Here is a 26,158-nt window from a genome sequence, read left to right on the forward strand (position 1 = left end):
AACAGTGATTAGAATATGAGGAAGGCTACCTAATCCAAGAAACTCTAGGAATTTAACAAAATGGAAAGCAACAGCCCACTGGAAAATGCACAGACCTAGCCCAGGGTTTTAATCCAAATTCAAGTATTTGCAACTTCTGGATGTTAAACACATAACTGTGCTCAATTTCATTATGAATGATGCTAACTTCCCTCATAGTGCTGCCTTGAGGATGAAGTGAGAATGCAATTAAGACACTTACCAGGCTCTCAATAGATGATCAGTATTGTTACTATTCTAAGTTTTTCAGATAAAATGATAGTAAACCAACTTACGTATTGGACTTGAACATAAATACAACACAGAAAATAATATTTTTCCCATTAGCCATATTATGGGAAAGCCATATTTCATCCCTCTGCATTCTCAGCCCACATAAATCATTTAAGTAGCACTTCATTAGGAATGGGAAGGCAGTTGAGAGAAGCCAGGATACTTCCAACCAAATTTTCCATCATCTGCCATCTGGCTTGATGAGTTGCACTTCCAATGTGAGGTGTCAGAGTGACATTCTTCAACTTCAACAAAGGATGGTCTCTGAAATACAGATGAGGAAGGCAATAGGAAGCTTATAGCATACTCTAAATTACACCTAGGTGTGACCACCATTCATCTAACCCTAGTATGAGGAACCTTACATTTTGTGGTGCAAAACACATATTCTAAATGCATCCAGGCCGTTAGCACATAACAGCACAACATGCATGGTGGATTAAACCCTGGCCCACAAGACAGAATAGGGCATTAGGGTCATAGGTGCTGGTCCAGGGTCATAGGACAAGCAGAATGCACCTTTGATAAGGAGTGGCATCCAGAGGGAAACTAGCAGATTAGAGGGAGTTCTCTCCCAGGAATAAGGCAAAGGAAGAGAGTCAGCCTGGAATTATGAGGTTTTTAGTGAAGTGGATCAGGCAGACTAAACATAACGATGGATAACACTAGAACCCAGCATCAGGAGAGGGCTGTAACCTGACCCACCAGGGCCTCCTGACTATTTTATAGACAGAGGCCACAGTAGCCATGTGACCAATCTAGCTATTGAGGTTCAAGGGGCACACACTTGGGATCTATGGACCCCAGAACCTATGGAAGTTCTTTGGAGGCACTTGTCACGATGACTGCCCCAGTCCCCAGGACTGATCCACTTAAGGCATATCCTGAAGTACAGCTGGCAGGGATAAGAACTCTTCTGAAAACACTTGTCCTCCCCACAGGCAGGCGGTGAGCCCTGCCATCTGACAGCACACGTTAGAAAATACAGAGTGACTGGCTTTATCCTAACTGATTTGGAACCCAGAGATAACTGAATCATGACCAATTGTAACACCTGTCCATAATAATATCTGGGGTAAAGGCCAGAGCCAATTTTTTGTTTGTTTTGCTAATCCTCATCCGAGGATATATTTATTCTATAGATTTTTAGAGAGAGTAGAATAGAGGGAGGGAGGGAGAGAGAGAGAGAGAGAGAAAGAAAAACATTAATGTGAGAGAGACACATTGATTGGTTGTCTCCCACATGTACCTCAACTAGGGCCGGGGATCAAGCCTGCAACCCAGGTTACTGCCCTTAACTAGGAATCAAACCCACAATCCTTCAGTGCATGAGCCGGTGCTCTACCACTGAGTCACACAATCCAGGGTGAGGCCAGAGCCAATTTTGTTGAGAAAGCATAGAAAATACCTCTGTAATTGTTATTGATTTGTTATGTGATGAAATTGAATTATGCCATAACCATATTGTGATATGGTGTAACACTAGCATTGTTGGTAAAATTTAACTACCTCATGCAAATAAGTCATGTGATAATACTGATATTATTGATCAATTGTATTGGGAGGTTGAGTTAAAGCCTCCTCAGAATATGATACCAATGGGAAATGACTGGCCAAAGAAAAACTAGATTTAGCTAAATAGCAGCTAATTTATTCACTGATAGTACCACATAAGTTCATCATAAGTTACAAATAGTGGTAGATCAATGGGCAAACAAACTAGTACAGAAATACAAAAATGCATGTAATGGCTTTATAGGATGGGTTAGTTGTTGCTTAAATCTATCCCTGCCCCAAACTGGCTCTTCCAAATGTTAGGCATAGTCACACTGATACTCTGGCTGTATCTGTCATATAAAAACTATAATAAATGTAGATGCTTCAATAAATATGATCATTTTGCTGTAAGACAGCCTAGGTCAAGGATCAGGGAATGGCCCGTGTAGTAAAGGATTAACTCAGCAAGCAGGCTTAGAGTGCTCAAATCTGCACACTTCGAAGATAGGCTTCTGGGAGATAACCTCTGAACGCTTGAGATATACTGCCTATATGAGTGTCATCTTATTCTTGGGACCTGGAGCACAGCAAGATAGTTTATGCTAACAGTGGTATATGTGGTGAATGCCTGTTTTTGCTCACTTGGTATCCTAGCCCACTCTATCCTGGTCATTGTAACCTCTGGAGAGGCTGGAGACTAAGTAACAAATGTCAGACATGTGGGCACTCCATGCCTATGTGACCCCTTGATACTGAGGCTTGGGCGTGCTGTCAAACACCATTGCTGAAGTAACTATCCATACAACTCCACTGAGAGAGGACAACTGGAAGCTCACGCCTCCTTTCTCCTGGACTCCACCTGATACTCTGGTTACTTTTGCTGATTTTAATCTGTATCCTTTCACTGCAATAAACTGTAAGTGTGAGTATTAAAGTGTTTCTGAGTTCTGTGAGTCTTTCTACCAAATCGTTAAGCCTGAAGATAATCTTGGGGGCTCCTTATACTATTGGTGAATGAATTTTTTCTTTTAAAAATAATCTTGTAGTAAATCCTTGTGTAAGCTAAGAATACTTATGCAGTATGATTAAAAAATCCTAAAAATCCCCTTTTTACAGTAAGCAACAACAAAATGTCTCCCTCCCAAATCAAGGTGAAACCTCAAGTCTGTCTTATACTATAAAGATTAGAAATTAATATGGATGTGTAAAGATTAAACTATTCATAAAATAATTGCTGAATCTCGTAGTCACAAAAATCATTTTACATGGGACACTGGGAGCACCACCTATTGGATTAAATTGAACTTTGGGATATAACCCTGGTAGTTGCCCTGTGACTTGTTAGTGAATCTAATAAAAAGCTCATTTTAGCAGACTACACAGTAGGGGTGATCACATGACTTCTAGGTTTCTGAGTAAGAGGACAGCTGTCTAAAATGTTCATGCTTCTTAATTTATATTGGAATTACTTTTTGTTCTGGATTAGTGGTGCTTAAACATTTGTTCTCAGGATATCTTTGTACTCTTAGAAATTGAGAACCCCAAAGAACATTTGTTTATGTGGGGCCTATCAACATTTACTGTATTATAAGTTAAAACTGGAAAACATTAATACAATAATACAGAAGCACACATTCCTTTAGCTGTCAGAGTGTCATTACATATCCACATGTCATTAATAGTACACTTGTGAAAAAATTTAAGTGGAAAGTAAATCACATTTGACAGCATTACGAATATAGTTTTGACTTCACAGCCCCCCTAAAAGGGTGTCAAGACCACCTTTTCAGAACCTATATAATGCCATTCAGCTGATAGGAATTTGCTTAGTGGATAGATACCAAAGTTGGAGGAATCAATGCGAGCTTAAAGACTAACAGCATCAAGTTTCAAAATAAATGACAGAATCAGGGCTGTAGTCCTAACGGCCTGTATCTTTGGAGGTGTGAAAGAAGAGGCCAGACCATCTGCAGAACTGGACAGGTCCCCAGAGGCCGGTAGGCCCCTCCAGCCAAGACCCTACAGTTCTGTGACAACACAGCTTCAAAAGCCAGGGCAGTGATTGTCAGAGGAACCCCACCCCTCCGTTTGGAAAGGACTGTAGATACTGTCTGGCTTCCTTACCTGGGCAGGGGCTCTGGGTGCGACACATCCAGCGCTGCTGCTCTAATGACTCCAGTCTGAAGAGCTTCCACCAGGGCATCCTGATCAACTAACAGACCTGAGTTAACGACACAAGTCCTCTGCGGTCACCACAGTGAGGCAGTGCTCAGGAAAGACACTCTGGTCACATTAGCTGCTATACCAAACACATCCTGACCCTGTCCAAGGTCTGACAAAGAGACCGTGAACTTCATTCTGCTAATTCCCTGTTGGACACTGTGAGTCTGCCAGGGGCCATGCAGTGTGCTAAGCCCACATCAGCAGAGTTGCACCAAACCCTCCAATAACCGGCAGAGTCGATATCCATTTGACAGGCAAGGAAGCCAAGTCTCCTGGATACCAACTGGCTTATTTCACCACACCACCTCCCCAAGCAGTCCCCAGATACCCGTTTTATACACACACTGAAAAAACTAAACAGCCACAAATGTGACCTATAACTGGCTACAAACACATACAGCACTACAAAAATGTCAAATAACTAAACTAGCACTAAGTTATTTTTTTAAAGTGAAGGCTCAGAAAATTCATCCTCCTACATTTTGCTTAATTACACCTAGAAGATCAAACTGTGATGTCCCCACCCCAAGTAGATGCCTGAACCTGGATTTGAAAACTCCCATACTGCTGTGTTCTCATTCTTTTTGATACTAATTTGAGGTTCAAAAAGATGTGAAGACAAAAATCAGAAACATTTCTAAATAGAAGCTCACCGCCCCACCAGTCTAAGTGGGTTTTTCAGCCACTCGGGAAAGGTTGACTAGAAATGCTGAGAGTCTAGCCTGGGGCTTCCCTCCTGCATGGTTTCCGAGCCACACAGACAGCAGGTGGGTACCTCTGCCAATGTTGACGAGGATGGCTGTAGGTTTCATCAGCCTCAGCTCCCTCCTCCCGATCAGCCGCTGGGTTTGGGGTGTCAGGCTCACGGCCAACATCACAAAGTCTGACCGCTGAAGCAGGTCATCCAGCCTCTCACAGTAAGTGGCCCCAACAGCTTCCTCCTCCTCTGATTTCCTATGAGGAGATCAAGGAAGGGAAATCACATTCTCTAGTGAGAAATTCATCAAGTTGTGTCAGAAAGGACTTTCTGAGGGGAGCGGGGGACTCAGCCCTGGAAACTCCCTGGGCACCTGGCTTCTCAGAGCCGAGCACTCAGTGTCTGCAGGATTTCACATCAGACCCACAGCTCCTTGAGACCAGGACCTTCCTCTCGTGCATCTTTGAACCCCCAGAGTCTGGTATAAGCCTGATTATGTGTCAGACGTGCTTTAAGTCACTGAATGTGGGCAAACACATGGCAGTTTCCAGAAAAACAAACAAAACAAAACAAAACAAAACAAAACAAAACAGGAGAGTGCCTGGGTGTGCTGTCTGTCAAACAGGAGCGAGGACCCAAGGGTCAGATATAGGCAGGATTGTATTTTGACTTCAGTCCAATCTGAATTCCTGCTTTGGCTACCCCAAACAGCTACTTAATTCCTCAACAGAAACGCCAAGCTTCAGGGGGTCACAGCATCCCAGGTAGCCACCACTGCTATACAAATATGAAATATAAAATTATACGAACCTGTCCTAACTTGTCTTAGCTGGGGACAGCTTGAGGAAAGATGAATGGCCAACACACCCAGCTCCCTCCTCAATGACTTGTCCACAGCACTCACCTTGTCCTGGGGAACTCTGGCCTCTGCCTTTGCCCTTTCATCACACTGAAAGTTGTCTCCATTTGTCTTGGTGCAATTCCCAGTCCATTGTGCAAACAGTGATTGAAAAAGAGGATGGGCTTGCCCTGGCTGGTGTGGCTCAGTTGGTTGGGCATCGTCCCATTCGATTGCCAGTTCGATTCCCAGCCAGGGCACATATGCCCAGGTTGCAGGCTTGATCCCCAGAGGGGACATGCAGTGGGCAGCCTATCAGTGTTTCTCTCATCAATGTTTCTCTCTCCCTCTCCCTTCCTTGCTAAAAAAAATATCCAGCCCTAGCCAGTTTGGCTCAGTGGATAGAGTGTCGGCCTGAGAACTGAAAGGTCTCAGGTTCGATTCCGGTCAAGGGCACATGCCAGGTTGTGGGCTTGATCCCCAATGGGGGACTTTCAGGAGGCAGCTGATACATGATTCTTTCTCATCATGGATGTTTTTATCTCTCTCTCCCCCTTCCTTCCTCTCTGAAATCAATAAAATTATATTTTTAAAAATCCATACAAATATTTTAAAATAAATAATATCAACTCCTTAAAAAAGGAAAGAGAAAGGGGATGGACTCTGACATGAAATCTCCCAGCTCACTGTGCCACCATGAATTTCTCATCAGCCAGAATTCCATTCCATGTGGAATTCCAGTCATGGGAAGCCACTGCGAGGTGGTGAACAATGGCCATCCTCTGGCTGATTTGCAGAGGGGACTGAGTATTCAAGAGCAGGCCATCATCTGCCGAAACCGGTTTGGCTCAGTGGATAGAGCATCGGTCTGTGGACTGAAAGGTCCCAGGTTCGATTCCGGTCAAGGGCATGTACCTTGGTTGCGGGCACGTCCCCAGTAGGGGGTGTGCAGGAGGCAGCTGATCGATGTTTCTAACTCTCTATCCCTCTCCCTTCCTTTCTGTAAAAAATCAATAAAATATGTTTTTTTAAAAAAAAAAAAAAGAAAAAAAAGAGCAGGCCATCAGCCCCTTAGGGTATGTGTTGCTGAAGTGAGAGACAACTTGGACTGTTTGGAGGCTTGTTTGAAGACAGCATCAATAGGACTGGGTGTTGGGCTGAATCACGAATGAGAGGGAATGGCTTTCAGATTGAATAAGTGAGTGGGTGAGCATATAGCTCAGTACTAATGGAACCAGTCAAATTGCTCAGGGGGTGTGGACTGCACCTCCCATGATAAAAAATCACTTGAGAAATAATAAAATAACATAGGTGAGTTAAAATCTCTTTCTGGTGAAATTTTTTAATGAAAAGTCACATTTCTAAGTAATCGTAATAATACCACAATCCTTTTCTGGACCATCAATCCCACTTTCTGGAAGAAAGAGTAGGGAGTCTTATGAAAAATGGGGAGTCATACATCCAAGGACATTCAAGGCAGTGATGGTGTAAGTTCTGCTCCGTTCACCTCAGGTTCACTCTGAATCTCACCTGCGTTTCCTGTTGTGGTACAGAATGTTCATTTCAAATGCCCGGGCCCGCTGAGCGACCTTGTAACCAATACTGCCCATGCCGATAATCCCCAGGGTGGACCCCGTCACTTCCTGGCCCAGCCAGTTGGTGGAAAAGTTCTTTGTATCTGGTGAGGTAGCCAACTGGTGACCTAAGAAACATGAGAATACAATGGAGAGTAGAGATGGTACCACACAGAAACCCACAACCCTTCCTGGGACCTTTTGCCAAGGTCACAAGGGTATAGGATGCTGGTGGCAGATCATGGCTGTCATGCATTTTTATGTGACAGCAAACAAATGTTGCTGCAGGGAATCAAGGGGAACAGATGGCAGTGTCCTCATAGCAAAACCAGCACTTCCTGATGGAATGCTTTAAAAGAGAAATTCCTTTCACATCGAGGAAGGATTTCTGGTTAAATTTGGTTTTGGGCCCAGTGGTTGAGCATCGACCTATGAACCAGGAGGTCACAGTTCAATTTCCCGGTCAGGGAACATGCCTGGGTTGCGGGCTCGATCCCCAGTGGGGCTATGCAGGAGACAGCCGATCAGTGATTCTCTCTCATCATTGATGTTTTTAGCTCTCTCTCTGTCTCCCTTCCTCTCTGAAATCAATAAAAAATATTTTAAAAATTGAAAAACTTGGTTGTGGGGTGTGTGTGTGTGTGTGTGTGTGTGTGTGTGTGACTGTATATGTGTGACTATATGTGTATGACTGTGTATATGTGTGATTGTGTGTACATGTGTAACTGTGTGTATGACTGTACATGTGTGAGTGTGTATGGTTGTGTGTACATGTGTGACTTTATATGTTTGTGACTGTGTGTGGGACTGTGAGTATGTTTGGATGACTGCATATGTATGTGTGTGAATCAGCAGTCAGAAACAAAAAGAGACTACATCGTGCTTCTCTCTCTTCAACCCCTTCACAACAAAGCTCCATCAGGAGGCTGGGCAAGTTTTGAGCTGCTACACTGCCTTTCCTGGGGATGCCTCCAGAGATGTCCAGTGTGTGGACAGATGGGATCCTGCCTACTCACATGTAGGCCTTCACTCTTTGGTGGCATGCTGACCAGTCAGTGCATGACCCCCTGGGCATTTCCCAGTGGCCCTGAATTAGCACACGCACACACTTCCCACCTGGTATGTGAGTGAGTAGCATTTGGTAGGGCTGCCACCAGACAGACGGCTGAACTACTTGTGCCTGGGACTGGGCTTGGGCACTAAGTGGGCTGCAAATGACCAGGAGGGGCTCCAAATACCAAGTGCCACCAAGTCCTGGATGTGGTGTTAAAGAAATCTGGGCCAGGAAAGGATTTGAAGTTTGAAGGTAAAATTGTATTTGTCATCTATAATAATAATAAAAGTGTAATATGCTAATTAGACCGGACGACCTTCCGGAAGAAGCCGGGGCTGCGAGGGAAGCCCAAGTCCCGGGTGCCAGAGGGAAGCTGGTGCCGGCAGCCGGGGGAAGGAAGGCCTACTCTTGCACGAATTTGGTGCATCGGGCCTCTAGTGTATTAATAAGTGTCTGCCATCTGATCTCTCAGAAAAACCAGCATCTCCAACATGGTTTACCTTCCACCACTCTCCGTGCTGCCGCCAGCAGTAAGGCCATCCCCATGTCTGCCGTGGGACTGGAAACAGCCTGCGGTGTGCTGGCCACCTTCACGCCAAAGCTGGCGATGAGCTTCAGGTCTAGGTGGTCTAAACCGGCTCCTGCGTTGGCAACAATCTTCAAGGCGGGCAGGCTCTGCAGGAGCTCCTGATCAACAACTGGCTTTCTGTTCCAGATATATACAGCCTGGATTTTTGGACCCACTTGTGTTTTATTTCCCAGGAAGTCTTGCATGGTAATGAGATTAAAGTGTTTCTGCAACTCTCCAACATGGTCTTTACATATACCAGATGGCCCTTCAAATCCAGACACCAAAACGCCTGGTAGGTCCTGATCCCCCATGGCCTGCAGAAAGACAACCATGATTTCTGCTATCAAAATAGAGTCTGTAAGAGAACAACCCATGTGCTCTCCTGCTACTCTTCAGGTTTTCTACATCACAACAAGGCTGCAATTCATTATGAAAGTCAACAGACCCAGAGCTCTGAAAGCACCAGTGTCTCCATCACACCCTCTGAGCTGCCTCCAATGACATCCTCCTGGTAACCATGCATTGGTGTAACCCCAGTCCTGGCGTGTGCTTCTAGTGAAGAGAAATGGCAGAGGGATGTGTTGGGAGATCACTGCCTGTCTCCCCTGCCCCTACGCTGGGAGGCAGCCTGTGCAGAGGCCGTGACTGAGCTTGGAAGCAGATCTAAGAGGCCTGTCAACAACGAGGTGAGCCTTGAGATGATTGCAGCCCTGGTCAATACCTTGTTTAAAGTTTCATGAAAGATCTTGGGCCAGAACCACTCAGGTAAGACACTCCCGGATTTCTGACCTGAACATCTGGTAGATAACAGATGTTTGTTATTTCCAGCCACTAAAATTTAGGATAATTAGTTATGTATGCAGCATTAGCTACTAAAATTGTCTGTGAACAAAAATGGGGTACTATAGCCCTGACCGGTTTGGCTCAGAGGACAGAGCGTCAGCCTGTGGACTGAAGGGTCCCAGGTTCGATTCCGGTCAAGGGCATGTACTTGGTTGCGGGCACATCCCCAGTGGGGGGTGTGCAGGAGGCAGCTGATCGATGTTTCTCTCTCATCGATGTTTCTGACTCTCTATCCCTCTCTCTTCCTCTCTGTGAAAAATCAATAAAATATATTTAAAAAAAAAATGGGGTACTATAGAAAGTAACCTCACAGAGTGATTGGATCATAAATTTCTAACTGGGCAGATCACTGCAGTAGTCATGGGAAGGCTTATAACTTTTTAAGTAAAAGGTTTATCTTTGCCTTACACAAACCCTGTCTATTGTTTTTATGTGTCTAAGTTAGCATACCTTTGAAATGCTAGATTAATCCTATTTTTGAGAACCCCTGAAGTGTGACCACCCTCAAGAGGGGCATGGTTTAGTCAACTCCCCTGTAATCCAATCCCCCACCTGCTTTCTCCCACCTTCACTGAATCTTCCTTACCTCCTTGGTTCCAAATGCAAAAAAGAAACTGAAAACTGTCATTTTTGGGGAGCACTTGAGATCCTGCCTCCAGCAACAGTCAGTTTTGTCTCAAATAAACTCTTGTAAATATTCTCTACAGGTTTGGAAGTTCTTATGTCAACATGACCTTTTTTTTTTTTTTTACTGTGACAATAAAAGATATTTGTTATCTGTCAAATGAATTAAATAGGGTTTTACATTCCTTGTTACTGCTAAAAATAAGATATTTCTGACATTTCATAGCTTTTCTACAGAAGTAAAACCTGTTGTGTTTCAAGAATTGGGTTAATGGAGAAGGAACCAAGATGGCGGCATAGGTAAACACCTGAACTTGCTGTCTCGCACAACCACATCAAAACTACAACTAAAAGAAAAAACGGATATCATCCAGAACCACGGGAAGGCTGGCTGTGTGGAAGTTCTACAACAAGAAGGAAAGAGAAAAGCGCATCTAGACTGGCAGGAGTTGCAGAGGTGAGGAAGAGCGAAGGTATGGAGGCGTGCGGAAATGGGCTGGCAACTGAGTACGCTGTGGTCTTTTTCAATTGGGAGGGAGATACAAACTCCTCACTGCTCTGAATTCCAGTACCGGGCGAGACTCTGGGGACTCAGACTCATACTGGGAGAAACTGGACTGTCTGGCATAGGGCCGGAACACGAGGGTGGCTTTCTCTCAGAGGTGGTCACAGCGTTCATTGTTCCTGCACAGGGCCACGGGACACAGAGACCCAGGGACCTATCTGGGGCAGGGCCAATGGGCAACCATTGCTGTGTGCACCGCCCCATGATTCCCTGAGAACACGCCCCACCCAATTTACAACCCCACCCAAGCTGTGCGCAGAGGCCTTTGCATATGAATGGCTTGGCCTTTTGCAACCTAACCTAACAAACTGCAGCTGGGTCAAAGAATCCCAGAGCTTCCAAAAGAAGGCCTAAGGTTCATCAGCAGCCTGCATTGCTTCACAGCTGTGTCTCATCTGGGCACCTCCAAACCCCAAACTAAGAGGAGGAGTCTGCAGATCTCGCTATAGCTCCTGCTGGGTGGCCTCAGGCAGGGGTTGACTTTGCACCTCCTTGGAGATCCAAGAGCCAGTTCTCCCAGTGGTCAAAGTGAGACCACACCAGACTACACTCTTCACATCCATAAGAGACACACTCAGGGGGCAGACTCAGTGAGCACCAAAGCCCCACTGAAGCAAGTCCTGCCCCATAAGGGTGTTTCCAACACAGCAGTTCTCCCATTGTAGACACAACTGGTCCTCACAGCCAATTGGTCTGGAGGTCAATTCCACCCAGTGATATCAACAGCAATCAAGGCTTAACTACAACAAGACTGTGCACACAGCCCACAAAGGGGTGCACCAAGGGCATCCACCTCAGGTGACTGGGGAGGCTGAGCCACTGGGCCTTATAGGACACCTAGCACACAAAGCCACTCTATCAACACAGGGAAGCAACTAAAATGCGGAGACAAAGAAACATGCCATAAATGAAAGAAATGGAGGAAATCAAAGTACAGGATATAGAGTTCAAAACCACGGTTATAAGTTTACTCAAGAATCTTCTAGAAACCTCTGAGCAATTTAGTGAGACCCTCAAAGATATGAAAAAGGACCAATTAGAAATTAAGCATACACTGACTGAAATAAATAATAATATACAGAGATCCAACAGCAGACTAAAGAATCTCAAGAATCAAGTCAAAGATTTGAAATATGAAGAAGCAAAAAACACCCACCTGGAAAAGAAAAAAGAAAAAAGAATCCAAAAATATGAAGATAGTGTAAGGAGCCTCTGGGACAACTTCAAGCATACCAAAATCCGAATTATGGGGGTGCCAGAAGAAGAGAGAGAGCAAGATTTTGAAAACCTATTTGAAGAAATAATGACAGAAAACTTCCCCTACCTGGTGAAAGAAATAGACTTACAAGTCCAGGAAGTGCAGAGAACCCCAAACAAAAGGAATCCAAAGAGGACCACACCAAGACACATCATCATTAAAATGCCAAAGGCAAAAGACAAAGAGAGAATCTTAAAAGCAGCAAGAGAAAAACAGTTAGTTACCTACAAGAAAGTACCCATACAACTGTCAGCGGATTTCTCAACAGAAACTATGCAGGCCAGATGGGAGTGGCAAGAAATATTCAAAGTGATGAATAGCAAGAAACTACAACCAAGATTACTCTACCCAGCAAAGCTATCATTTAGAATTGAAGGTGAGATAAAGAGCTTCACAGATAAGAAAAAGCTAAAGGAGTTCATCACTGCCAAACCAGTATTATATGAAATGCTGAAAGGTATTCTTTAAGAAGAGGAGGAAGAAGAAAAAGGTAAAGATAAAAATTATGAACAACAAAGTGACAACAAATACACATCTATCAACAAGTGAATCTAAAAATTGAGTGAATAAAAATATGATGAACAGAATAAACTGGTGAATATAATAGAATCAGGGGCATAGAAAGGGAGTGGACTGACAATTCTCAGGGGGAAGGGGGTGTGGGGGGTGCGGGAAGAGGCTGGACAAAAATCGAACACCTATGGATGAGGACAATGGGGTGGGTAAGGGCATAGGGTGGGGTGGGAACCGGGTGGAGGGGAGCTATGGGGAGAAAAAAGAGGAACAACTGTAATAATCTGAACAATAAAGACTTATTAAAAAAAGAATTGAGGTTAATGAATGCATCTTTGGGTCATGACTAAAAATGTTTAACATTTGTTTAAAGCTGGTTTAAAAAATTTTTGGACTTCAAGATAAGAAGATTTTAGTTTACTTTTGCAGAGAGGAAGCATGATTCCTGATCACTTTGTGTGCAACTTTCCATTAGCATTGGTTAAAGAGCAATGATGACATATATCCATCACACCATTATTGTCAGTGGTTTTATGTGGAAAAGACTCAAGATTCTCCAAGTGACTGATGGCTGCTCCAAATAAGAGGGGATGAGATTCCCAGTTGAGAGAAATGGAAGTAACAGTGATGGGAGCACCAGGCAGATGCAGGGCTCACACCTTGGTCTCTTTCTCTTGCACCGGACTTTAACCATCTCCAATCATGGGCCAGAGTCCAGCAAAGGAGCCTGAGATATTTTACTCAACGGACAATTATCTGATCAGCGCATGACTAGATAAGGGGACCCAAAAGATTAAAATATGCTGAACGGTTTACAGATTCCTTGACAATCGGTTTGCTAGTTCAAGATTAATGAAACCTGCACTGTTTGTACCTTTTATGTGAGGTTTCTTGAGTTACCAGGTATCAACAAATCCAATATAACTTAAAACCAATACTATCACAATATATCTCTGCAAAAACAGGCGCTAAGCTCCTAAAACACTGGATTCATGTAAGGGTGTAAACTATGAACTAAAATATGATGTGGGTACCACTAATTTTACCCATTTAAAGCTTAATGTGCCATTGCCTACAGCTTACAAAAATAATAAACACCTGTCCAAATTTACCTCTAAATTCTGGCAGAGTCCCTGAAGCCACCTTCATCCTGCCTCAAATGAGGCAACGTTGCATTTCTCCAGTTAAATGCTTTAGGGTCCTACTATGCAGGTCTGGATGGGTTTAGGATTCAAATGCCTGTCACAGGTGAGGTTTGAGGTTTGGGGTCAAAGCCACGCCCATGCTTCAGAGCTCCACCCAGTCTTCCGGCCTCGCCACAACAAACGAGGGGCACACTTACCTTTTCTTTCTTTCTTTCTTTCTTTCTTTCTTTCTTTCTTTCTTTCTTTCTTTCTTTCTTTCTTTCTTTCTTTTTAAAAATATTTTTATTGATTTTTTTACAGAGAGGAAGGGAGAGGGATAGAGAGCTAGAAACATCAGTCAGCTGCCTCCTGCACATCCCCCACTGGGTGTGCCGGCAACCAAGGTACATGCCCTTAACCGGAATGGAACCCGGGACCCTTCAGTCCGCAGGCTGACGCTCTATCCACTGAGCCAAACCGGTTTCGGCACCTTTTCTTTTTTTAAAAAATATATTTTTATTGATTTCCAAGAGGAAGGGAGATATAGAAACATCAAGGATGAGAATCATTGATTGGCTGCCTCCTGCACGCCACCTACTGGGGATCGAGCCTGCAACCCCAGGCATGCTCCCTTGACCGGAATGGAATCTGGGACCCTTTGGTCCACAGGCCAACGCTCTACCCACTGAGCCAAACCAGCTAGGGCACACATTTACCTTTTCAAAGGACTCAAGATCTCAGGGACGCTCAGGTAGAACCCAGTCTCCCAGGCAGGTTCCTCACAAAGTCAAAGATTACAGTGACTTTCAACCTGCCTAACACACCTTACCCGCGTCTCCGCCCCGCTACGTTTAGCCCAACCCCAGTCCCGCCTCTGCCTGGGAGAACACACACATCCTAAACAAGGGTGCCCATGCAATTTGATGGGGAAGGAATAATCTTTCCAAAACACCATGTGGGACAACTGGATATCCACATGTAAATGAATGAAATTGGACACCTAACAACATACACAACAATTAACTCAAAATTATCATAGATCTAAATGTAAGAATTAAAAGTATAAGACTCTTAAGAGTAAACAGGAGTAAATATTTATGAATTTCGTTTCTTAGATATGACACGAAAAGCACAAGCAACAAAAGAATAATATAGACACATTGGACTTAATCAAAATGTAATACTTTTGTACTGCAAAAGATACCAATAAAAAGTGAAAAGTTAATCCACAGAATGGGAGGAAATATTTTCATATATGTCTGGTAAGTCTTATGCGCGAGTTTTTCTGTTAATGAACTGCTTTTGACAAGTTTATGTCTGGAAAGCATAACTGCAAAATGACTAATTTGGGGCCCCGCAGTGAAGCTCGGCCCGGTCTGACACAGCACAGCCCCTCTGGACCGCGGGGCGGGGCGTCCCGCAGGCAACCAGACTCGAGGCAACTACCTGAGGCCACCCACCAGGCCCCACAGCCCCGGCAAGGACGAGCGCGCGCACGGCGGACGCACGCACGGCGGGCACGCGCACGCGCACGTCAGTGCGTTTGCACGCAGAGGGCAGTCGCTGCGCAGGAGGTCGGGTGTTCGAGGAGGTACGAGCGAGCCGGGTCGGAGAGCGGGGTCCCGGGAGGTAGCTGGGGATCCGGGCTGGGGGCGGGGGTCGGAGCCGGGGGTCCGGGCTGAGGGCGGGGGTCGGGCCGGGGAGGAGGGAAGCAGTGGTCGGTGGGCAGCTCCCCCGCCAGCGCCGCGTGCTGTGACTGAGCCGGAAGCAGCTCGTCCACCGAGTTCCTCTCCCGCAGAGGCCGCTAGAGTCGCCAACATGTCGTACATGCTCCCGCACTTGCACAACGGCTGGCAGGTGGACCAGGCCATCCTTTCGGAAGAAGACCGAGTGGTTGTCATTCGGTTCGGGCACGATTGGGACCCTACGTGCATGAAAATGGACGAGGTTCTGTACTGCATCGCGGAGAAGGTACCGCAGCTTCCGCTCCCGCTGCGCTGCGTGTCAGCTCGGTGTCTGCTTTCTTTTGCTTTGCCAGTTGACAGGAAAATTTAAAAGTGAGGTTAAAAGCTGGATTCCACACTCATTGTTCATGCCTTCAATTTTAATGCGCCAACAAATAAAGAGAAGATGTAGGATTGACCTGGTGATGTGAGGACGAGCTGCCTGAAATTGTACACAATAGGTTATGCCTTTTTCTTCTGGGAGAAGTTTCCATACATTACAAAAAAGTTCATGATCCCTCTCCCTAGATAAATCACTTAATATTTCCTAGTGATAGGGTGTTTTTTCAAAATTTGCATCTATGGTACCAAGAACACAACGTTTTTTCATACTTTGGCAAGTGTTGGAGCTCCTTTTAAATAGCTTAGCTTAAAAGAATTGTCCTTTTTTTGGTATGTTTATTTGTTGTATTTATAAAGCCGAACATGTATGTTAATAGCATAGTAGCTCTTCTTGTCGTTTGTTGTTTTGTTTTATAACAGATAATTTAAATGCAGGGACTTGTTTGCTGACAGTAAGGGTGCAGTTTTAGGGTGTTTCTGTGTAACCAGAGCTTTAATTCTTTTAAAATTTCCTCATGGTGATTTTAAGATAACTTTTAATTTGGATTTTTGCAATTTCAACAATAGGGCAAAAGGCACATATATTACGGTGTTAATGAAATTATTAAGGTCATTTGAAGAGTAAAAGTGGAAACACTGAAACCATCTTTTCTTTTTAAAAAAAATATATTTTATTGATTTTTTTACAGAGAGGAAGGGAGAGGGATAGAGAGAAACATCGATGAGGGAGAAACGTTCATTAGCTGCCTCCTGCACTCCCCTACTGGGGATGTGCCCGCAACCAAGGTACAATGCCCTTGACTGGAATGGAATCTGGGACCCTTCAGTCCGCAGGCCGATGCTCTATCCACTGAGCCAGACCGGTTAGGGCCCATCTTTTCTTTCATGGGAATAGGAGATGGTAATATTGGCTGGGTTAAAATAACACCTTTGAGTGAATAATAACAAGAGTATATACTTTGTATTTAGGAAAGAAAAGCTGATTTTTACTACCTCCTATTTGGATTGAGAGGCAGAGTGATGTAGGGGTTGTGACATTGTGGACCTTAGGGACTGTTCTTCAGTCATCTTATATCTGTCATCATAAGTACCAGTTGGCATACTTACCAAGTGCACTGCAGAAATTCTGATTTTATGTGTCTGGGTGAGGTTCAGAAACGGCTTCTTTGAGAAGCTTCTCTGGGAATTGTGGTGTGACTTTCAGAAACCTCTCAACAGAGGTCTGGGTCCAAGTATGAGTGCTGTACTTGTCAGACATTACAAGGACACTGCGGAGCTTGGGGACGTAGGTGACTGGGGAACCCAGGAGAGCCTTGAACCCAAGCACCTTTCTGATAAGCAAATCATTAGCATGTTGACTTCGAAATAACCTAGGGTGTGTGTTCTGGATTCTAGCTTGCAGGTGGTGGCATAATCACCAGGTGATGTCCAGATCCTGCTGCCCTCAGCGCCAGGCTAGGATGGCTAGAGACGTAAGGGTTGGTTGGCTCTTCATGTCTGAGCAAAACTTAGCAAGATGCTCTTAGCTAGGAGACATATTTTATGTGTTAACATAAGTTTTTAGGGACTTTCACCAGAGTGCTTCTTTTCTAATGCCTTTATGTCAGTTAGAGACCGAATTGCTGTGTCACTAGTGGACATACTCCTCTTGTATTGAACCTGTTAATAAGGGCAGTTTAATTAGGCTCACTTTGATGATTTTTCTTTTTTTTTTTTTTATAATATATTTTATTGATTTTTCACAGAGAGAAAGAGAGAGGGATAGAGAGCTAGAAACATCGATGAGAGAGAAACATCGATCAGCTGCCCCCTGCACACCCCGCACTGGGGATGTGCCCGCAACCAAGGTACATGCCCTTGACCGGAATCGAACCTGGGACTCTTTAGTCCACAGGCCGACGCTCTATCCACTGAGCCAAACTGGTGAGGGCATGACGATTTTTCTTTAGTCTTTAAGTTACCCTTTTTTCTCTTGTCCAAAAATGTGGATTTTTATTTTAATAAACTTTCAATATTGTATTATAATATAGCTATTCAAAATGCAAACTTGAAATGCATTATAAGACTACTAACATTTTACTTTCATCTTAGTATAAGGGCAAAATATGAATTTATAATTCTGGAAGTTCTTTTGGGGAAGCTCAACAGAAATTTTTGAGATTTAAGGTTTTAGCATAAAGAACAATTTAACTCTATTTAAAAATCTCCCTCTGCAGAAATGGCAGATAATGGGAGATCTTCCTCATCTTGTTACGAGCCCTGTTTGGATATCCCAGCTGTTTTAAAGTGAGTAAAAGTTCCTGGGTTGAGGCTGGAATGTGGTGTATTGACTTGATGCTCTGACAGTGCCAACCCCTCCTCGTGCTGGGTTAGTTTTGAGCGATACTGAAACAGAGAGATATGCTTACCGATTTTCAGCTGTCTGGAATTTGGTAGAGTGGTAATAGCAAAATTTCCTGCTTAGCAGCTGATTTTATGCACAGCTTTGAAGAGAGACTGTTTTGTGCCCCTCTGAGCTGTCTGCCATTCTGTAGGAACAGTTTGTCACAGCTCAGTTTCCTAAATTCCACGATAGTTAAGAATAAGTGGGACATTTAATTTTTGTGTTAAAAGCCCATACAAGTAGAGTTTAAAATATGTAGAACCTCAGTGATATTGACTGGTGTTCATACATTCTAGATGAAATTGTATGTAAGGCAAATATATTGATGGAACTTTTTAGGAATGACTATGGGGTCTTTCTGAAGCATCACATATAAAGTAAGTGAACCAGTGGAAGTTGGTGCTCAGTCTGAGAAATCGATAGGAACCAACAGAAGGCATGTTTTTGTATTCACTCTGGATTTGTGTCTCTGCATATAATCACCTTGCAGCAAGCAGCTATGAGAGGCAGGATTGAGCAGTAGTTATGGGCCCAGACTGAGCTGGATTCTGCCACTTACTGCCTGCATGACATTAAATAACTCGTCTGTAAGAAAGGGATACCAGTGCCAGACTCATAGGTGGTTGTGAGGACAGAGTTAACATCAAGTAGTATATTCAGTAATCATTAGCTACCATTATTATTACTATCTCACATCACAAAATTTGCAACAGTTATTGTAAATAGAGCTAATCAAGGCACATAGTTGTTTATTTATTTTAAAATATATATATTTTTATTGACTTCAGAGAGGAAGGGAGGTGGAGAGAGAGAGAAACATCAGTGATGAAAGAGAGTCATTGATCGGCTGCCTCCTGCATGCCTCCAACTGGGGATGGAGCCTGCAACCTGGGCAAATGTCCTGACTGGGAATCCTATGAACCATGAAATCCTGGTTCATAGGTCGATGCTCAGCAGCTGAGCAACACCAGCCAGGCAGGGCACATAGTTTCAGAAAATAAAGTTACCATGTAATCTTTTGATGGATTTGGAATGAATTAAGTAGCAATGTAATAATTACATTGACAGCCCAGAACATTTTTCTGGTGTATTAGATAGGCTCTCAACTTGGGGAGGACCACCATACAAAGGGCCAAGTGGTGGTTGATCACTGACTTGCTGAAGAAAAAGGTGTGCTCCTATAGTGTGTGGGCAACAGAGCTGGAAAGGATATTTACTATTGTTGATGACCAAAAGAATATGTATTTCAAAAATAACTTGATAATAGAAATGAATTTGTACATGCGATTCTTGGTTTAAAAAAATACTACTTAACCAGTTAAGATTACGAATAGTAGGCAAAATGTATTTTAAATACGGCAAATATGTTTATAGTACTGTTTAAAAAGATGGTTCTTGTGAGTAAACGGGAAAAGAACTTGAAAAAAATAAGAAATTCCAGTGGTTAAGTAAACTTCAAAGAAACATACCTTAAAACAGTTCACTGTCGTTTTTTAGGTATATCAGAGACAAAAAGTTAAAAAGGAGTTGAAGTATGGGGTGTGCTGGATGTTGTAATGTTCAGGTGGTAGAGCTGGCATCACCCTGAGGAACGTGGCTGGCATTGTGCAAAGAGCCTGATGAACGAATGTCAGATGGTCCTGCTATTCTCAGTAACTGACCCTTCGGGAGACCGTTGCTGTCATTTATAGCAAAAGTGGAAACAACCACAGTGTCCAGTGATAGGGGAACACTTAGGCCAGGCACAGTGCCAGGTAGGAAACTGACCCCTCACGTGGTCCTCATGACAGCTCCTGAGCAGGTGCTAGCAGTTACCTGTCTGGACTTGGAAATTGGGATTTAAACTGGAACATACACCCTACTGGATGGAATATTATTTGGCCATTAAAAAATGATCTTTATTTAATAACTAGAGGCCTGATGCACGAAATTGGTGCAAGAGTAGGCCTTCCTTCCCTTGGTTGCTGGCACCGGCTTCCCTCTGGCACCCAGAACCCGGGCTTCCCTCGCAGCCCTGGCTTTGTCCAGAAGGACGTCCAGAATGATGTCTGGTCTAATTAGCATATTATGCTTTTATTATTATAGATGTGGGAAAACAGTGATGTCAGCCGGAGAAAAGCAGACTAGAAGGTGTCCTCATCATGCTTTGGGTTGAGAAAGGGAAACATTAACTTTTCACTTTAAAACACTCATAGATTTATTATGACTGTCACGTTTTGTAAATTATATAACTTGTTTGAAAATTACTGGGCTGGATACAAAAGAGTGATTTTTTCATTTCATTTCTATATTTTCCAAGTGAACATTTTTTAAATGGAGAAAAGACCTAGCTTAATTTCAGTTGTATATTAAAAAAATGCACAGGGGTTTTAGTTACCTGTAGATTCATTAATGGATGTGAACTGTTTAGGCCAGTGGTTGCCAACTGGTGGTCTGTGGACCACTGGTGGTCCTTGAAGTCCAAAAGGTTGGCGACCACTGGTTTAGGCGACATAGTTCTCTATGTGGAAGGCATCACGACAATACAGGAATCCAAATCCACGTGAGGAGAAGCTTTGTCAGGTGAGAGCTTTTCCAGAGGAAAACCTGGGAGGGTTCAGAGTGAGGGGCAGCATGCTCACATAGCCACCCACCTGGATGAGCCACGTCTGTGGTGTGGCCCCTTCCTGCCAGTGTTGGGAGAGCCTTCTGTCAGGACCCCATCTCTGAGGAAGGGGGTTAGACCTGACACCTTCTAAGGCAGGTCTGAACTCAGGATTATGGAGTTAAGTCCATATTGTCCAAAACCATGGTTCTTAGTGACAATATGGGTTTCTTGAGTTTGGAAATATAAGTTTATTGTTAAAGTTCATTCATTCAACAAATATGTACTAGTGCCTTGAATGTGTCAGATGTTTGGCTCCGAGGACACATCAGTAAAGACTACAGACGTGTTTTCTGGCCTTATGTGGCTTGAAATTCATCTGAAAAATCCTAATGTGATTTTAGCCTTACTGGCATGGCTCAGTGGTTGACATCGATTTGGTCAGGGTGCATGATTGGGTTGCGGGCCGATGCCCAGTGTGGGGAATGCAGGAGGCAGCCAATCAATGATTCTCTCTCTTTCAAGGGAGAGGGGGAGAGAGGGAGAGAGAGAGAAACATGGATGTGAGAAACATCAACTGACTGCCTCCTGCATGCCCCGTACTAGGGATGAAGCCCAAAACTGGGTATGTGCCCTGACCAGGAATCAAACCGGCAACCTTTTGGTGCCTGAGACAGTGTTCAACTAACTGAGCCACACCAGCCAGGGCTTGAATTATTATTGTTGTACTAGAAGCCCGATGCACGGAAATTCGTGCAAGGGCCTTGGCCCTGGCCCCGGCCCCGGCCCCGCCCCCGCCCCCGCCCCCGCCCCCGCCCGCTGTGGTTATGTCAGGAAGGAAGGATGTCCGGTCTAATTAGCATATTACCCTTTTATTATTATAGATTTATTTGTATTGTAACTGTAAACCTACTTTTGCCCACCCTTGTATTTATAAGGAGCCTTTAAAATGTCATATTCTTTGTTCTAGAAATTCTATTTTAGGAATTTATCCTTAGAAAATAATGAATGTGTGCACAAATTTAAGGGTTAGAATGTTCACAAGGGAATAATGGATATTAATGAAAATGAATTATTTATATTCATGAAAAATCAGAAAGAAAGTAACAGAAGAAAGGTAAAGTAATGGCATAGACATTTGATGAACTAATTATTTAATACAGCCATAAAAGTTGTGTTTTTATAAAGTATATAAGAGAACTCTTGTAATTAAAGCAATGTAGTAAATATTGTGGAATGATCACTATATGAACACATTTTGTTAAAACGGTTTAAAAACATGTATGTGTGTGTGTGTGTAAATATATATATATTTTTATGTGTGTGTGTGTGTGTGTGTGTGTGTATATATATATATATATATATATATATATATATATATTACCAGGAGCCCTGGCAGTGTGACTCAGTTGGAGGAAAAATGGGAAAGAACATACTAAAAATACTTTTGCAGTAGTTAACTTTTTGTTGGGATTGAAGGTGATTTTATTTTTAGTTTTCTAAATCTTCTCTGATGAATTTGCATTTAAAGAAAATTTGTTATATACGATATTATTTGGAGTAGTAGTTTGTTACTATTTACAAGAGTTCAAACCCAAGTACATGGGGAATGTATGGCATTTTGGAAAGCAGTTGTTCAGTGCATGTGATTAAGTATTAGTAAAAGTATACATTTGGAAAAGATTGTATATGTCAGTGGTCGGCAAACCGAGGCTTGCGAGCCGCAGTTTGCCGCTCTGTTGACTAATGAGTTTGTTGACCACTGGGATAGGGGCTTAATCACAAGGAACAACAACAGCCTGTAATTATTGGAATGGAGAGTCTGGGTCAGTGGTCGGCAAACTCATTAGTCAACAGAGCGGCAAACCGTGGCTCGCGAGCCGCAGTTTGCCGACCAATGGTATAGATTATTGCTAGATCAGCATGAATAATATGTCTGGATATTTTTCTGAAGGTTCTTGTAACTTGCTATTCTAAAAAAATGTTAAAGGGAGGTGTAATAGCCAATTATTTGCTAGGTATCCTGAGCTTGTTGAATTATTTTTCTGTGTTAACTCTACTGGGAAAATGTTGGAAGAGCTTGAAAATTGTTCTGTTATACACAGATGATTGTTTTAGTTTTTAATGTGCTTTTACAGAATTAAAAAAATCGATTTTTATTTTAGTTTTTTTTTTAATGTTCTTTACTTTTAGGTTAAAAATTTTGCAGTTAATTATCTCGTGGATATTACAGAAGTACCTGACTTCAACAAAATGTATGAGTTATACGATCCTTGTACTGTCATGTTTTTCTTCAGGTACGTCCTCTTCTCTTAAACTTGTTATTTAAATTGTCCTCTTTATATTTTTATTGATTTCAGAGAGGAAGGGACAAAGAAATAGAAACATCAATAATGAGAGGAATCATTGATTGGCTGCCTCCTGCTCACCCCTCCACTGGGGATTGAGCCCACAGCCCCGGGCATGTGCCCTGACCGGGAATCGAACCAGTGGCCTCTTGTTTCCTGGGTCGATGCTCAACCACTGAGCCATGCTGGCTGGGCTCCTTTTCTCTTAAAGTTGTCGTTTAAATTGAAATTGTTGGTCTGGAAGTTTAATGTGATCAAGATGTCTTTAGATTCTCTAAATTGGAAGGAAGTCGTTACGTAGTCATATCACATACAGATTGTATCACCAGGCAATTAATGTGATCTTTTCAATAATTTTTAAACAGTTCTAGTTTTAGCATTTACTCAGTGATAAATTACCCTTTTGAAGTAACTTTGTCCATAAACCTAGGTGAAGTGTAATTAAATGGAAGACATTCTTCTTTTTTTTTTTTTTAATATATTTTATTGATTTTTTTACAGAGAGGAAGGGAGAAGGATAGAGAGTTAGAAACATCAATGAGAGAGGAACATTGATCAGCTGCCTCCTGCACACCCCCTACCGGGGATGTGCCTGCAACCAAGGTACATGCCCTTGACTGGAATCGAACCTGGGACCCTTCAGTCCACAGGCCGACGCTCTATCCACTGAGCCAAACCAGTCAGGGCTTATTAACATTTAAGGTACCTTTAATCTGTTGATGAAAAATGTCTGTTTTAAAATAACTCAATGTCTATTTTAAAATATGATATCATGACACTATTTAATGTTCTTTGTGATACCTAAGAGGAAAAACCAGTTCTTAATTTATTTGCTTATAACAGAAGATCATTTTATCAGCTAAAACATTCTGTGTGGACTCTAGTCAATGAGTTATTGGCATGAAGAATAGAATTTTCCTAATTGCCTCAGACAAATTTGTATCCACAATGTACGGGGTTTGCTTCAAAGGCAAACGTGGCAATGTACTGTCTGCGTACCCAGGGGTCTGATGCAGGTGCCACATATGTTTGATGGGATTTATGTAATTAAGTTAAGTAACATCATGAGTACAAAAATAACTGTTCTGGAAGGTTAATTAGGAAAGAAATAACCCTTTAATATTGCTATGCTTGCCAAAATTTCATAGTTATTGTTACTACAAAAGTTGGTGGATAGCAGTATTAATGTTCACTTCATAAGTAGAGCCCCTGTTGGTGAGGATGGTCCAGGTGGACTGTGTAGGGTGTGTATTAGCTTCATATTCTGTGGGACAAGTTAGCACAAGTTTTGTGGCTGAAAACACCATTTGTAAGCTCAGGGTTCTGCAGGTCCTAGTCCGGGCAGGTTCTGCAGGTTTCCTTGGGGTCTCGGCTCACCTAGGTAGTTGGCTGAATCCCGTTTTGTGGTCGTGAGCTGAGGCCTCTACTCGCTGGCTGTGGCTAGGGCTCCATCTGCTTCTAGACAGGCAACTTAGTGCATTTCTGGGCAGTGGAAACATGGGGGGGCTCAGACAGACTATGGCAGCTGCCCTGCTGGTTGCCACATGTCGGAGTCAAATCTGAGCCGAGTAACCAGAACTGTAACAATGGGAAACAGACATTTTTCATGGGGTCCCTTGTAGATGCTTTTAAAAAAAAAAAAAAATAGTGACTTTTAGAGAGAGAGAAAAGGGGAGAGAGAGCGAGCGAGAAAAACATTGATTTGTTGTTTCACTTATTCATGCATGTGCACTGACTGGGTATCAAACCTGCAACCTTGGCATACTGGGACAACTCTCTAACCTGAGCTACCCAACCAGGGCCCTTCTAGACGCTCTGATAAGCCTTGCCTATTTTCTCTGTAGGAACAAGCACATCATGATTGACCTGGGCACTGGCAACAACAACAAGATCAACTGGGCCATGGAAGACAAGCAGGAGATGATTGACATCATTGAGACCGTGTACCGGGGCGCCCGCAAAGGCCGTGGCCTGGTCGTGTCCCCGAAGGACTACTCCACGAAGTACCGATACTGAGTGCCTGTCCCCAGGTGTGGGGTTTGCCCAGGGAGTCACTTTCACGTGGAGACGCTGTGGACTCCGAAGCCTTTGAGGAGGAGTCTGGGGAGGGACAGGAGGGCTACACAGCCTCAAGCTGGAGTTGGCTTGGCTACTGTACTTTCATATTCACAAATATCTGTAAATATCTAGCTGAACTAAACAAATACACAATCATGGGAAAGTCCTGATGGTTTATTTTTTTATATGGATTACTGGTTTTGGAAGTAAAAACTTGATTCTTTACCATTGGAGTGAAGTTCAGGGGGTCTGTGGGCTGCTCTGTTTTTTGTGGGGTTTTTTTGTAATACGTTTTTTCAGAGAGAGGAAGGGAGAGGGGGAGAGAGAGAGAGAAACATAATGATGAGAGAGTCATTGATCGGCGGCTGCTGCTTGCATGCCGATCTGGGGATTGAGTCCACGTGCCCTGACTGGGAATCAGACCATGACCTCCTGGTTCATGGGTTGAAGCTCAACCACTGAACCACACTGGCCAGGCTGGGCTGCCCAGTTTTGCACACTTGGCAGTGGAAGCTATGTGTGTCCCGGGGCTGCTGGAACAGAAGACCTCAGCCCAGGGCACTTAGCAGAAATATGTGTCTCACCGGCCTGGAGATGGGACATCTGGGGACCCAGGTGCCTCTTCCCTAACCCTGTCCCCGCCCACCCCAACCTGAGCCTTCATATTCTCCAGGCCTTTTCCCTGAGTTGTGTCTGTGTCCAAGTGTCCCCTTTTTATAAGGACACCAGTCACTGGCTCAGGGCTGCTCGACTTCAGCATGACCTCATCTTAACTAATTACATCTACAACAGTCCTATCTCCACATAAGGTCATTCTGAGGCCTTATGGGGGGAGAAGGGGCACAATTCAACCCACAACAGAATCTAGTGGCTTAAGTTCAGAAGGAATACTGCAAAAATAAAGTGCAATAAAATAATAATTTGGGGGGCCTTCCTTTTAAATACAGAGTAAGCTGCTGCCCTGTCCTGTTTGGCTCCGTGGTTGGAGTGTTGGCCCACAGAACAAAGGGTTGAGGGTTTGATTCC

At 43.5% G+C, this 26,158-nt stretch overlaps 2 protein-coding genes across 6 annotated transcripts; one reads left to right on the forward strand and one right to left on the reverse strand.

The window, feature by feature from the left end:
* Positions 1 to 419: 419 nt before the first annotated feature.
* On the reverse strand, positions 420 to 9,077 carry LOC308255464 (glyoxylate/hydroxypyruvate reductase B-like; the record flags this gene model as incomplete). The annotated part of the gene is made up of 5 exons (XM_080682915.1): positions 420 to 576; positions 3,934 to 4,030; positions 4,808 to 4,986; positions 7,098 to 7,269; positions 8,696 to 9,077. The coding sequence occupies 5 exons, from the start codon at positions 9,075 to 9,077 to the stop codon at positions 420 to 422; spliced, it is 987 nt and encodes a 328-aa protein (XP_080539041.1).
* A 6,128-nt stretch (positions 9,078 to 15,205) lies between these two features.
* On the forward strand, positions 15,206 to 25,298 carry TXNL4A (thioredoxin like 4A). 5 transcript variants are annotated; one of them, XR_013961346.1, is made up of 5 exons: positions 15,213 to 15,284; positions 15,492 to 15,664; positions 17,976 to 18,045; positions 22,920 to 23,023; positions 24,919 to 25,298. XR_013961346.1 is itself a non-coding variant. In XM_080682923.1 (4 exons), exons 2-4 carry the CDS (start codon positions 15,512 to 15,514, stop codon positions 25,088 to 25,090), a joined length of 429 nt encoding a protein of 142 aa, XP_080539049.1. In that variant the 5' UTR covers positions 15,206 to 15,284; positions 15,492 to 15,511; the 3' UTR covers positions 25,091 to 25,298. The 5 variants fall into 5 exon arrangements, 3 of the variants coding, with proteins under 3 accessions (XP_080539049.1, XP_080539050.1, XP_080539051.1); XR_013961347.1 differs by having other exon boundaries at positions 15,248 to 15,322; XM_080682923.1 differs by lacking the exon at positions 17,976 to 18,045 and having other exon boundaries at positions 15,206 to 15,284.
* Positions 25,299 to 26,158: the final 860 nt, after the last annotated feature.

The sequence above is a fragment of the Plecotus auritus genome (assembly GCF_963455305.1).
Source record: "Plecotus auritus genome assembly, chromosome: 8".
NCBI classification, from domain to species: Eukaryota; Metazoa; Chordata; class Mammalia; order Chiroptera; family Vespertilionidae; genus Plecotus; species Plecotus auritus.

Coding starts and splice junctions, on each gene's coding strand:
- TXNL4A (XM_080682923.1), top strand. CDS start 15,512: ATGTCGTACATGCTCCCGCACTTGCACAACGGCTGGCAGGTGGACCAG. Junction 15,665..22,919: donor TGTACTGCATCGCGGAGAAG/GTACCGCAGCTT, acceptor CTTTACTTTTAG/GTTAAAAATTTTGCAGTTAA. Junction 23,024..24,918: donor ACTGTCATGTTTTTCTTCAG/GTACGTCCTCTT, acceptor TTTTCTCTGTAG/GAACAAGCACATCATGATTG.